The sequence below is a fragment of the Camelina sativa genome, chromosome 3 (genome assembly GCF_030686135.1).
Source record: "Camelina sativa cultivar CO46 ecotype springtype chromosome 3, ASM3068613v1".
Classification (NCBI taxonomy): domain Eukaryota; kingdom Viridiplantae; phylum Streptophyta; class Magnoliopsida; order Brassicales; family Brassicaceae; genus Camelina; species Camelina sativa.
In genome coordinates this window covers 27078469-27092974 of record NC_141882.1, presented here as the reverse complement: position 1 = coordinate 27092974, position 14506 = coordinate 27078469, and the positions used below count along the sequence as shown (strand labels likewise).

Sequence of the window (14506 nt, the reverse complement as noted above, 5' to 3'; positions counted from 1 at the left end):
TGCATGAAATCATTTTTTTTTAAAAGCAAATCGATCAAATGAACTGTTCTACGTTTTCTTTCTCACACTTGTTTTTAGGGAAAAAGAATATAAAAAGACTAATGATATTCAAACTGAAGCATATTTTCAAATCATGAAGTTGATTTGGAAAGCAAGAATCAAGATTCAAGAGTACTTGTAGTGACAATAGTGAAAATGGAGATGGATATTTTCAAATTTAGATTTCTGATTATTTCTTACTTATTTCTTATAATAAGGTAAATTATTGTATACTATATCAAATAATTGTTCCTTTCTTTCTTATCTCAATTTTTTTTTGTAATATATTTATAGTTTATTGAATGAATGAAAAATTTATTTAACAAAAGCTTTTTTGTACAATAAATGTAACCTTATGCTAAATGGTTTAAAGAGTACAGAGTTTGATAGAGTATATAGTTAACTTTGTAAAATATATTTAATATACTCATCATTATTACTTTTAATATTTGTGATCCAATAGATAATTTATATAAAATTCATTATAATGTTCATCAAAGTTTTGTGTTTTTAAGAATTTTCTAATATATTCTTAAGAGATAATGACGATGATACATTTTCAGAATTGATGAGTTTTCAATATAGCAGTTTTCAAAAGTTTATGAGAATCAAAAATTTTCTTAAAGAATTTTAATAAAGAAAAGACGTTGTTGGAAGACACTGGTCATGCAATTCTCCTTAGAGCAAGGCCAATGGGAGGTTTTAATTTTGAGGCTCTTCTGTACTGTTTGATTTTTTTTTATGAATTAATTGTGTACTGTTTTAAAAATAAGAACCCTTGATCTCTTAATTAAAATTATCTCCTCTAATGGTAGGATTTAATTTTGGGTATCTTATTTTTTAAAATATAGTTTTTTAAAATTTAAATTTTTTTTAAATTGAATAGAAGTAGTATAGAATATCAAGTGTTGGGTATTTTTGCCTCAATGCCTGGACATAAACCAAGAATAATATCAAACTTAGGTTACCATGGGAATTTCCGTTAGCAAATGGCATTCACATCTCCAGAATTGAAACCTTGTCCATCATGTTGGGCATAAATTTCTGGCCTCCAAATCCAGGCTCCACAGTCATCATAAGAACCATCACTACAAGAAAACAATCAATTTGTGATGGAAGAATTCATCGCACCTCCCTCGCAAATCAACAATAGCAAGGGATTTGCGAGACATAGAGGTTCCTCGCAAATCGCGTCTCGCAAATTACAAACATCGCAAATCCCTCGCAAGATTTGCGAGGAATATTTTCCCTCACAAATCCCTCGCAATTTGCGAGGACACCTTTCCTCACAAATCCCTAGCAATTTGCGAGAATCTTTTATACTCGCAAATCTGAAGCAATTTGCGAGAAAATGAAATCCATCGCAAATACCTTACAAGATGCAATTTTAATTGGAATTAGATTTAATATTGAATTGAACTTAAATTTCAATTACAATTAGGAATAGAATTCAAATTACTAATCAAATTCAAACTGAAAAATGAAATTTAAATTGTCTTAAAATAAAATTTGATTACAAAACATGTCTTTAAAAAGATTCCTAATGAAATTCAATTGCAAAACATGTCTTTAAAAAGATTTTGAGAGAGAAACAGGTGAGTATGTAAAAAGATTGAGAGAGAAAGGTTATGTTTCTGGTTCCAGTTCCTGTTTCATTGGTGTTGCCCTCTTCTCCGGCTACCTCTTCTCCGGCTACTGGGTTAGCTACTGGGTTGGCTTCTGGGTTGTTTGGGTTTCGAAATTTTGCAGCAAATTCAGGATCTTTATCAGCGAGATAGTCGAAGTAAGCATCATAGCTATGCATCCTTTGTGCACTCTCTTGGATTTGAGTCGCTTGAGTCTGAATACATTCCTCAGCAGCAGCTAGTTTCTGAGCCAAAATGACTGGATCATTAGTCGGAGACATAGGCGGTGCACAACTACTGGAAGAGGACGCTTCAAATTGCATAGAACCAACCCCAAAAATCCTGTTTTTTTTCTTAGGAGCAACCTAAGAACAAAACAAAAATGAACTTGTTAGTTAAACATATGAAGATCAAAGAAAGAGAGACACATCAGAAGCAGTACTCTACATTGCTAAATTTAACCATATAACTAAACTATATGATTGGCAACCCCAGCAGAAGCATTCTACGACATTACTATACAACCGCAACAAGCCGACAAACTGGCCAATTAAAATACACCAATTTTGCGAGGGATTAGCAAGGACACTCGTCGCAAATCCCTCGCAAAGGTTTGTAAATTACTAGACTATGGTTTGTAAATTACTAGACTATGGTTTGTAAATTTATCAATATTACATCTTGATTTATATATCTTATGATCTCAAAGTTTCTTTCTATATCTTAGCAACTTCCTTGACATGCCAACTTATTCATTGATCCAATAATATTAGTTTGCTAAGTCCAATATTATTATATACAAATATTTTTCTATGTGTAGATAAAATTAAAGTAGATTCATATTATTAGTTTACTAAGTTCAGATTTTCTTATGCTTTGGAAATTAATCTCCAAAGTTTCTTGTCTCTTGATGCAATGTTGGTTAGTAATGCTCTTCTTTAATTTGCATGTAAAAAATCAAATTGCGAGGGAACCGTAAGGCTTTAGCGAGGGATTAGCTAGGGTGTATCGCACATCCCTTGCAAATTGCGAGGGATTAGCTAGGGGAGCACTCGCACATCCACCGCACATCCCTCGCAAGTGTATATATTCTTTTGCATCAACTTTATTTTCTTAATGATACAATCTCTATTAATTTCGTGTTTTGGAAATGTTTTGGCAATTTCATTGTTCATATAGTTGGTGATTACTAGACTATGGACTCTACATTGCAAATGTTGATCAAATCACTTTAACACTTGGTCATATGTTCATAATGAAAGTAAATCACATCTTGATTTACATATATATATATATATATATATATATATATATATATATATATCTTATATATGTGTTTTCTTTACACATGTTGATTCATCTCAAATAATTTTTTGTCTCTTGATGTTTTTACTGGAAACTTCACTTCAGAATTAAACCTAAACTCAAACCCTAAGCTCAAACCCTAAACCCTAAACCCTAAACTCATAAAGACCTCACAAATCTCTCGCTTCTTCCTCGCAAATTTGCTACAAATTATATTACTCGCTAATTCGTAGCAATTCTGCGATAGATTTACGAGGGACAGCTTTTTCCTTGCAAAATAAATCGCACATCCCCCGCAAATTTGCGAGGGATTTGCGTGGGTCCTCGTCTTTGTAGCAAATGACCCGCAAATTCATCGCAAATTTGCGAGGGAATCTGTCCGTCGCAGATTTCCGTCGCAAAAAGCGTGTTTTCTTGTAGTGCATTTCAACCGGAGTTGCTCCTTCATCCTGTCATACATAGCTCAAGCCATGATAAACCGGATCGCACTCTGGAACATGTATATGCAAAACAGAAGAATAAAACTTCATACCAGAGGATAAACTTGTTCAACAGATGTTCCCAGCTTTAGAGCCACACCTGGCCTCATTCCAACAAACTTAATCTTCCTCACAATTTCTTGCCAATTCTCTTGAAAAGCAAATTGAACAAGTCAAGATCATAAAGATAAGACAAAATCAAAGGATGGTGCGGGAAACAGCTACCTATAGTATTATTTATACCTTGGGCCACCTCAATGTGGAATGCAAAACCAGACGCCCCAGCTTTACCCATCTGTTCCACGTAATCCATGGGGTTCGTCACCATCAAGTGGCAATCAAGGTAAGCACTGTGATAAAAGTTTTGAGGGACATCAGTTCTCACTTGAACAACATGTCAGATATTTATATAGAGGAATCAAAGAAAATGAACATAGGATTTAGGTGAAATGCAAAACACACAACAAGCTCAACGCAAGAAGTAAACATTCTATTTCAGGTTCCTAATACGAAACTTACATCGACTAAGATCATCAATGTGACAACCCGTCCTGTTGACCCCACTAGCCCACCGCTAGCTTACCTCCATAGGCCCCAGGCTGTCCCTGCAGGGCATCGATCCTAACCCCTCACCGTGGATAGGAACTATTCATCCAAATCCACCAGTAGGTTATTGGTGCGCCAGGCGTTCTTCGAACCCTGGTCCCCACCCTTTAACAACCTTCCCATAGGAAAAGCTGTCACCAACTGAAAAAAATCGATTTTTATGTGACAACCTGTCTCGTTGACCCCACTAGCCACCGCTAGCTTGCCCCCATAGGCCCCAAGCTGGCCTTGTCGGGCATCGATCCTAACCCCTCATCGTGGATAGGAACTATTCATCCAAATCCACCAGTAGGTTATTGGTGCGCCAGGCGTTCCTCGAACCCTGGTCTCCACCCTTTAACAACCTTCCAATAGGAAAAGTTGTCACCAACTGACAAAAATCAATTTTTATGTGACAACCTGTCTCGTTGACCCTACTAGCCACCGCTAGCTTGCCCCCATAGGCCCCAAGCTGGCCCTGTCGGGCATCGATCCTAACCCCTCAGCTTGGGGCCTATGGGGGCAAGCTAACAGTGGCTAGTGGGGTCAATGGGATGGGTTGTCACAATCAGTTCACAAACTGAGGAGCATGTTCAATTAGGATGCAAGCTACGTAGGCAAGGGATTCACTAATGTCTGATTAGGATGCAAGCTACGTAGTCACCTATTTATATAGAGGAATTAAAGAAAACAGAAGAGTCTAGGGTGAAATGCAAACCTTAGAGCCGGTCAGGTCAGGTACTACGTAGTTTGGCAATTTATCTTTCTGCACAACATATCCTCCTGCAAACCATGACACAAAATGTTATAGAAACGGTGTAAAAGATAGTCTAGAAACAAATCTAAATATGAATGATGACCAATTTTGATTGCAGGGATGAGAAAGGGATTTGCATCATCATCAAGAAACAATTTTTTTTAATTCAGAATGATTCTCTCAAATTGGATTGTTAAAAAATGGAACCTTTGCGAGTGTGGAAACCTGAAGGTTTAATCGTTTTGAGAGCTTCTCTAATGGCTATTATCTGTTCTCTCATGTTGCGCCTACAAAAAAGACAATACCACTATCAAAATCAAAATGCTTTCTTTCATATTCAGAACCACATTTCAAACCAAGAGAGAGAGAGAACCTTAAGCTGAGTCCTTCTGTTCTAAAACCAGAACTTGATTTGTCTAGGAGCCAAACCCAATTCTCTGCTAAGTTGATTCCTCTGCTTCTCATCAGGATGAGGACACTCCTTGAAACTCCTACAAGTTTGATAATTTAACGATTACAAAACATAACAAAGATATTTCTCAAAGAAACAAAAAAAAAAAAAAAAAAGTTTAAAGCCTTAATCTGTCGCGAATTCTTACTATCAAAATGAGAAACTTACCATTAAAGATAGGTTCAAGCTCCTCCGATTCAATCTCCTCTGATTCCAATCGATTCAATCTCTTCCGATTGATTAGACTCCGAATTCAATCTCGTCCAAGTTCAATCTCGTCCAAGTTCAATCTCCTTCAGACTCCTCCGATTCCAATCTCGTCCGATTCCATCTCCAACGATTCCGACCAATTCAATTTCCTCGGATTGAGAGGTTCGCGACAGAGAGCGAGAGAGAGAGAGGAAGAGAAAGAACACGATCGGGCCAAAAATTTTTGTTTGTTCTCAATAAAACTCTTTACCCAACCACGCGCTGACACGTCAGCGCCTATTATATGAAAACGAGTATACTAAATAAGGGAGCTCTTCTTTTTTTTTTCTTTCTGATTTATTTTTTTCCTACTTTTCCTTAAAACCTCTCTTAAAACCTCCGTTGAAGAAGGTCTTAGTTTAATCAGTAGTTGTGTTGCAGATTCGCATGACTAAAGAATTGTTCACCGAAACATAAACCCACATAATACCAAGGGGAAAGGTATTATTGCAAAACTTGGAGGTTTGAGCATGGTAAAGCTTTAACAAGTTCTCCTTGGAGATTATGAAAAAGCTATATAGATGTAAATAACCATTTTTGCTCTAAATTTCTGCCATTACATTTAAATATAAAATCTATATAAAAATGTAATTAAAATGGGTAACAGCGAAAAAGAAAATCAGAATTTGTAAGAATTTAACCAAAAAAAAAAATACGAAGCAAAAAATGGTATTTTAGACATGGAAATAACTCATAAATTATTACATTTTATGTGTTAGTTTAGTAATTAAACTCTTAACTAGATTTTAATCAGCGGTATACTGTGTAACAAATGTTTTGTAACTTAAAGCTTTAAATTTTAAGTTGTATTTGTTTATGAATTTTGTTTGTATTTTTTACTGTTTAACATTGTATAATTGTATTTTGATTGTTAATTTATGATTTAACTCTCGGTACACCGGGGGACAATATATTTGTTTACATAATTTTAATTTAATAAACTCATAACTCTAATATTGATAGTGCTACAAAATAATGAAATTATGTTTTACCCGTCTAATACCAAGCTAAAGATATTTGAACTTTTTAAAAAGTTTAAATTCTTTAAAATAAAGAACGGGGTAAACTAAATAAAATTTATAAATTTGAATGTCTGGTAAATCAAGTTACGCGCTCATTCATATTCGTAATAATTTTGGTTTATATTTATAGTCTGAATCTGAATCACAGTCCTATTTTTCTAGGAAATGTGGGACATTATACACACATTTTTTTATTTATCCATTGAGTAATATATGTCAGGTAAATTTTTTTTTGTATCACATCATATTCAGCAAAAAAATTACAAATTTTCATTGAGTAAATGTACTATATAATAATTCAGAATAATTTAAATATAAGTTCAAATAAAAACAAAAGAAAAGTCATATATTTATGTTTGAATTAGGTCGAAAAATTTATGGAAATTAGACAAAATTTGGAAATATTTTTTTTTCAAAGATCTTTCATGTAATTAATTATAACATAAGTTACTTTGCCAAATGTACATCAAAAATGTTAATACATATTTGAATTTTTTTTTCCTACTTTAAAACTATCAAAGTTCAATAATTTTTATTTATAGATTCACTATAATATTTTTGGTTTGATTTCAGTCGATATTGTTTGTCAAATCAAGCTAAAAATAAAATTCTAGTAAATAAAAAAGCTAGATTTTGTAAAAGAATCTAAATATATTCAGACTCTGCAATGTTGCAACGTTCAGCGTGGTAGCTAAAATTGAAATATTGTAGTACTTTTTAAGAAATTAAGTTTTGAATCCACGCTACGCGTGAGTTTATCTTATTATATAAAGTTGTGTTTTGAAAATTAGCAATTAACAGAATTTTGACAAGTGTCAAATTATCAATTTCAGATGTTACATGTGTAAAAGTTAATATTTAATAGAAAGATTTTCATAACAAAAAAAGAAAATATTTGTTTTTTAAAATATGAATAATGCAAAAAGATAATTATCAAAATTACAGAATTTATAAAATAATACAAATTTTTTTAAATAATTATAAGGAGATTATATATATATATATATATATATATATCATAAAATTCGAAATTATAATATTAATTACTTATTTTTAATTATAAGTTATTAATTCTAGAAAAATATAGAAAAGTGATTAAGAAAAATATAAAGTTAAGTATTAATTCATAATTTTGTAAATACTCACTTCTATATAAACATAGATCGTCTCATACTTAAATAATTTTCAAAAACACTGCTTTCAACTTTGTTTAATTGAATTTTTTTTTAATGGAAGGTAAATTTTTCTTGTTTTTTTAAACAAAAACTTTTCTCCTACTTTCTCCTTTTTTTTTTTTTGACAACCATTGGATCACAATAGGCCGGCCCATTAGCCAATCCCTACACATCCCTACTTTCTCCTTTTTCAGTTGGAAATAGGTAAGATTAATATGTTGACCCAAAAAAAAATTAATATATGCGTCTTTTTTTTTTAATACTGTATTTTAAAATTTATTGTAGTATTTTTAAATTGTTTTATTTGATTTATATTTTCATCTTTGAATTATTTGGGATTCATATATTACCGTGCTTATAATTTTCTATTGTTTCTTTAATTATGCCAAATTAATGTCTTCTAATTTCTCAACATTGATTGGGTTGTCATAAACCCTTTTTCTTTTTTGGAAACATAATTGTTACCATTATTCATTTAATCCCAAAGGAAGATAATGAGTAGAAGCTCATCAACCTAATTGATGGATAAAATAGGCTAATCAAACACAAGCTTACAATAAACATAGATAGATTGGAAAAACATAAATCATTGTTAATAGATTCATAGGAGCTCAAAGACTGTGACACATATGTTTGCGGGAAGGTTTAAAAGAAATTATTTGACCACATTTGTCATCAAAATGCACATATTTTTAAGGTCAAGAGTTCTGAGAGAACTTCATGATGGGTGACCTTCCTGGAAGTGATTGTTGAAACTGTGAGAGTGAGGACAAAACACAGGAAAAGATAATTTGTTGATTTGTATGGTCGGTAAAAATGCACATATTTTTTAGGTCAAGAGTTCTGAGAGAACTTCATGATGGATGACTTTCCTGGAAGTGATTGTTGAAACTGTGAGAGTGAGGACAAAACACAGGAAAATATCATTTGTTGATTTGTAGGGTCGGTAAACAAGTTTTTAAAGCCTCTCAGACGTAACAAACCGGCCATCGAATATGGGTGGATCCACGGGTCGGGAATGGATGTAAGACCCACTTCGGAAGGTGGGCCCATGGACTGAGAGTGGACATGGGCTCACTAAGCAAGGTGGCGGTTGAGGCGTTACAGAGACATATGCTACATCATGGCGTATCAAAGACACTTCTACGAATATATTAGAAAATTTAACATTAGTTACTATCAAAAGATTTTGTGACGTTGGAAAAAGGTTTTTACTTTCATTGGTTGTTGGAGCAAGCCATTTTGAGATAGCAAAAAGACGTGAACATGTTCTCTCCACACAGGAGGAGAGAAGAGCCGAGGTTCTCTCTATGGTGGAGAAGGTTGGACACAAGGTTATCTCCCCAAGGGAGTAAGATGAAGGAGGTTGGACGCAAGGTTATCTCCCCAAGAGAGGAAGGCAGAACCAAGATTCTCTCCATGGTGGACGAGGTTGGACGCAAGGTTCTCTCTATAAAGGATGAAGGCGGTGCTGGTCATACATTATTGTGATGATACATCATTGATTATCATATTATATAATATATTTTTTATTCAAAATATTTTTAAGCCAACAATTTTATTAATTAAAAAACTATGCAGAAGTAAAAGTAAAATAGTTGGCTTAATGTGTTCATATAGACATTTTCTAAATGGTGATAAAAAATATACTTATAACATAGAGTATATTTTTAGGTGCAAAAAATACACTTTCAAAAGTAACATACATAAAAGATTTGTAAATGGATATAAATCAGTGTATTATAACAAAAATAAAATTTAGAAATAACATACAACAAATTTTAATATATTTTTGTTAAATTTAATTTAATTTATAAAACTTTAAACCCGCACATCGGGCAGGTCCTTGATAGTTTATTAGAAAACAGCGTTTTTTCCTTAATAAAAAACAGTAAAAAAAAAGAAACATAACATAGATATTGGGCCATAGTTGGATTCAAAATATTAGAATGGGCTTTTTAGCATGTGGCTGAATATGAAAATGTAACCAAGTTTCCAAGAAGCCACAGCCAAGAAAGATGAATCACATTGAAGCCATAAAAGATAACTATGGTTTAGGAAAGTCAAACCGGTTCTCAATATTCATTGATTGGTTAACTACAAACCGGAAATACATGCACAAACGCTAATACTCATTTGATATATTTTGATAAACATTATATATGACTGATGACAATTATGAAATAATTATATCTATATAATAATAAAATTATCAAAAATAATGATAATATTAACCACACAATAATAATATTGATTAAAATGTTAATGAAAAAATAATATTATTTAATAACATGCTAGGATTAAAAATAACAATATTATCAAAATCTGGAGACACCGACGTCCACATCGACGTATAATAATACGTACATATGTTATTAATGCTAGCATGTTATAATCTATATAATACGTGGTAATTAATACGTGGTAATTAATGCTAGCATGTTGATTTGATATTAATGCTAGGTTTATAATCCACCTCGACGTATTGCGGTTTGTTTAATGATAATAATAAAATTTTAAAAACATTTTAAAAATATAAAATTCACTTGTGTTAAAAATTTAAATCTGATTATAAAATCGTAAAATTAATTGGACGTCCAGGCGGGACGGATCAAACTGGTGACATGGCATATCCTAAACCGTATCTTTTATAAGACAAACAAAATATTTTTATAATCATGAATTAATCTTGTTTTCTCATATTTAATTGACCACACCATCTATGTCTTCGTGATATTTTTTTCATTGTTTGATTACTCTTTATATTATTTCTCATCATTTTCATTGTCAAATTTTCATGACAGATGTCATCATTACTTTTACCGTCTGGTTTTTTGTTACTTTTAATGTCATTACTTTTACCGTCTGGTTTTTTGTTACTTTTAATGTCATCGTTACTTTTTCCTCTTTCTCATCAGCTTTCTCACATTCTTCCACTGAATAATCATTTAAAACTTTTTTTTAGATTACCACACAACTTGTTAACTCGTCAAACTCTAAAACCAAAATCATTGCCTCTTGTCTCGTACATTTTTTGCAATTCACGGACCAACTTAGTTACTACATGCATCGAATTGTTGATATCTTCACCTGTATACTTACTTGGTTTTACATCCACACATATTGAAACTTTTCAAACCAAAATCCTTAATACTACAAAATTGCAAATTATTTGTAGAGAAAGTAATATGAACACATGTATAGCTAATTAAACATGTGTGCTTGTCATCGATCCTTCTTCTTTAAACTCAAAAAATAACTCAAACAACATCAAATCAAGATCTTGCGACGTCAATCCTTTTTCCTTTGACCCAAAAATAATTTTACAGAAACAATAATAAATCATCTATAAAGTCATGCATAAAATCATGTTTTAAATTTTTGAGAGTTAAATACTAATGATACTTAAACTTCTTATAGAGTTTAAATATTTATAATATTTTAAACTTCCTATTGAGGTATTTATAATATTTTTAACATCCTATAAAGTTTAAAAAATTCGAATATTTGAACTTTTTAAAAGTTTCAATAATTATAATATTTGAAACTTTTTAATATTTTAAATTTGGTCGCTTGATAAATCAAGCTTCCTGCTCATTCCTAATTGAAAGCATATTAGTCTTATTTATAATGGTGTAGACTATTATGCATCGTCTTTGATTTATAAATGTTTTTTTTTTTACAAAATTTTGTAACTCCTAAGAAATCCGTCAGCCTTTTACAGGGCATATCTTCGTGACAAGTTCCACAACTTCAATTTGGTTGAAGTGGACTTTTAAATTTATATATATCTTACGATAGTTATAGTAAAGAAGATTTTTTTTGTTTTTTTTCACGTTCTACAATAGTTTTCGCTCAAGTTTTTGGAAACCTAAATAATGCCTTTAGATTCATGACATTTCTTGTCCAAACCTCTTCTTTTCTTTTCTTATTTTTTTTATAACAAAATTTCAATTCATTTGACAATCGATACCAAAAAATAATACCATCAATTTTTTTTTTTTTAATCCAAAATTAGCCAATTAGATGGAAAATTGTTCACAAAGGTAATTGGATATGACTCCACTCTAGCTCGACACGCCAGTTTGTCCACTCTACCATTTTGTGATCTGGGGATATGAACGACAAAGAAAGAAAGGAATTCATCCTTATCTTCTTCAATAGCGTCCATATATGTCTTGAAAGCAAGCCACTCGGAAGGCGAAGACACCATCTTCACCAAATCAGAACAATCTGTGAGAAAAACAACTTTCTCATTATCCGCACCAATCATACGTCGCATTGCCCATATGAGGGCTTCCACCTCTGCATGGAGGGGTGACAAGCTACGGCGAGAATTAGATGCACCCATAGTGGGAGATTCTCCCTCAGGAGAAATGCAATGCCATCCTCTACCTATAAACTGGTCAATCGCCTTCCAAGATCCATCTACAAAGCATCGGTAACTAGACCCATCACCGTGAACCGTGTCACAAGGGTGAGCCGTAACCATAGATAGAGATTGAGAGCCACCCTGAGGGAAGGATCCTAAGGGGTCTTCTTGGGCTGAAGACCAAAGCTTTGATTCCTCTTCCGCTATCCATAAAATTGCTACCGGATTGGAGTCCAAGTTGCTGAACAATTTATCATTTCGGGCCTTCCAGATATACCATAGAATCCACGGAAACACTTCTACCGAAGGAATGTCCTGAAATCTCCAAAATAATGAGTCCATATTATCATAGATAGAGTTCGAAGGAAAGCAACCCGAAGATGTCGGGAATTGGGACAATCCCCAAACCTGCCTAGCCGGAGGACATAAGAAGAGGGCATGGTTGACTGTCTCCTCCGCCCCTCCACAAATTGAACATTCCATATCACAGCTTAGTCCACCACACCGTAGATTAGTTGTTTACGCCATACAACCGTAATTGCTTGCCACAAAAAATGTCTAAGTTTTGGTGGACATCGAATCTGCCATAAAAATGCCTGTAGAGGAATAATTTTGGGACCAGAGACAGGGGAGTCACTCTCCGGTTTTTGGCGCAAAGCTTGATATCCAGATTTAACAGTGTAAACACTGCTTTTTGTCAGATTCCAACCCAAGCTATCCGGTGTGGTTAGATTGCCAAGGGGTAAAGCAGAATTAAGGGCTACATCCTCCAGCTCGAAAAAGCCGAAAGCAACGCCAAATTCCAGGAATGCGAAGTCCTGTCAATAAAATTTTCAACTCTAAGTGTTGGATCGACTGGCGATTCTGAACGCAATACTGGTCTCGGGGATTGAGCAGGAATCCATGGGTCAGACCATACTAAAATGGAAGCCCCAGATCCGACCCGTTTAGTGAGTCCTTTGTTCACCAGAGAGCGAGCAGAAATCATACTCCGCCATCCATAAGATGGAGAATAAGATTTAATTGGATCCAATGGATCAGAATGCCTATAATATCGTCCTTTGAAAACCTTTGCAAATAAGGAATCTGGAACTGAAATCAACTGCCAAAGTTGCTTAGCCAACAGTGCGGTATTAAAATCATCCAGACACCTAAAACCCAAACCTCCCTCCATCTTATCAACACACAACCTGTCCCAAGCGATCCAATGTAAACCCCTTGTTTCCCCTGAAGAGCTCCACCAGAAGTTAGAGATTGCACTTGTAAGTTTCCGTGTAACTGTTTTCGGAATTCAAAAACAGGACATAACAAAGGTAGGGACAGCGGTCGCAACCGATTTGATCATGACCTCTTTCCTCCCCCCGAGACAGTAGCCTAGAAGGCCATCCACCAGCCCGTTTTTGCAACCTATCCTGGACAAAGGAAAATATTTTGGTTTTCGACCCACCAAGACTTTCCGGGATCCCCTAGTATGAACTCATACCACCCAAAGTGGTAATGCCCAAAATGCCTTTTAATTCCTCACGCACACCCGCATCTACTGTATGTCCAAATTGAACCGAAGACTTCTGAAATTTTATCCGCTGTCCAAAAATCTGTTTATATTGTCTGAGAATCCCTAAAATAACTTCACACTGCTCCTTCGTGGCCCAACAGAAAAACAGACTATCATCTGCAAACAATAAATGAGAAATTGCCGGACAAGGAGTCGAGACCATAATACCCGTAACGAGTTTAGACCTTTCCGCTTTTTGTAGATTTGCAATAAGGACCTCAGTACAAAGGATAAAAAGATAAGGTGACACGAGGTCTCCCTCGCGAAGCCCTCTAGACGGGATTATGGACCCATGGGATTGACCATTTAATAGAACACTATATTCAACTGATGTCACACACCACATGATCCACGAAATCCATTTGTCACAAAAACCAAATTTCCGCAATAAATGCTCAACAAATGACCATTCTACCCATTCATAGGCCTTACTCATATCTGTTTTAATGGCCATGAACTTGCCCTTACAAGAGGGGTTCGTGCAGAGTCCTTGAAACATCTCCTGAGCAATCAAAATGTTATCCGTAATTAAATGTCCTTCTACAAACGCCGTTTGTGTCTCAGAAATCAATGCTGGCAAAAACTTACGTAGTCGCTGACATAAGATCTTCGAGATAATCTTGTACCCAGCATTGCATAAACTAATTGGACGCCATTCAGTCATCCGGGTCGTTTTATCCACTTTTGGAATAGGAAAAATATTTGTCCTATTTAGGCTTTTGTCAAAACTATCACACTGAAAGAAGGATTCTACCGAAAGCTTTAAATCAGCCTTAACCGTATCCCAAGCATGGTGATAAAAAAGGGCCGTCATACCATCCGGTCCAGGAGCTTTATCAGGATGCATCATAAACAAAGCCTCTTTGATTTCCTATTCTGTGACTGGTTGAGT

At 34.1% G+C, this 14506-nt stretch overlaps 1 protein-coding gene across 1 annotated transcript; it reads right to left on the bottom strand.

Moving 5' to 3' along the window:
* Nucleotides 1-912: 912 nt before the first annotated feature.
* On the bottom strand, nucleotides 913-14461 carry LOC147947752 (uncharacterized). The gene is made up of 13 exons (XM_087507436.1): nucleotides 13543-14461; nucleotides 12937-13337; nucleotides 12656-12877; nucleotides 11786-12374; nucleotides 5164-5281; nucleotides 5016-5077; nucleotides 4752-4816; nucleotides 4032-4053; nucleotides 3692-3832; nucleotides 3502-3599; nucleotides 3396-3418; nucleotides 1057-1126; nucleotides 913-969 (listed from the first exon to the last, which is right to left on the bottom strand). The coding sequence occupies exons 1-13, from the start codon at nucleotides 14459-14461 to the stop codon at nucleotides 913-915; spliced, it is 2787 nt and encodes a 928-aa protein (XP_087363562.1).
* Nucleotides 14462-14506: the final 45 nt, after the last annotated feature.

Excerpts from the sequence above, each read along its gene's own strand:
- LOC147947752 (XM_087507436.1), bottom strand. The coding sequence starts at position 14,461 with ATGCATCCTGATAAAGCTCCTGGACCGGATGGTATGACGGCCCTTTTT. Across the intron at positions 13,338-13,542 it reads GGGCATTACCACTTTGGGTG|TTACACGGAAACTTACAAGT; the intron begins GTATGAGTTCAT and ends TTCCGAAAACAG. Across the intron at positions 3,833-4,031 it reads ACAGCCTGGGGCCTATGGAG|TGAGAACTGATGTCCCTCAA; the intron begins GTAAGCTAGCGG and ends ATGTTGTTCAAG.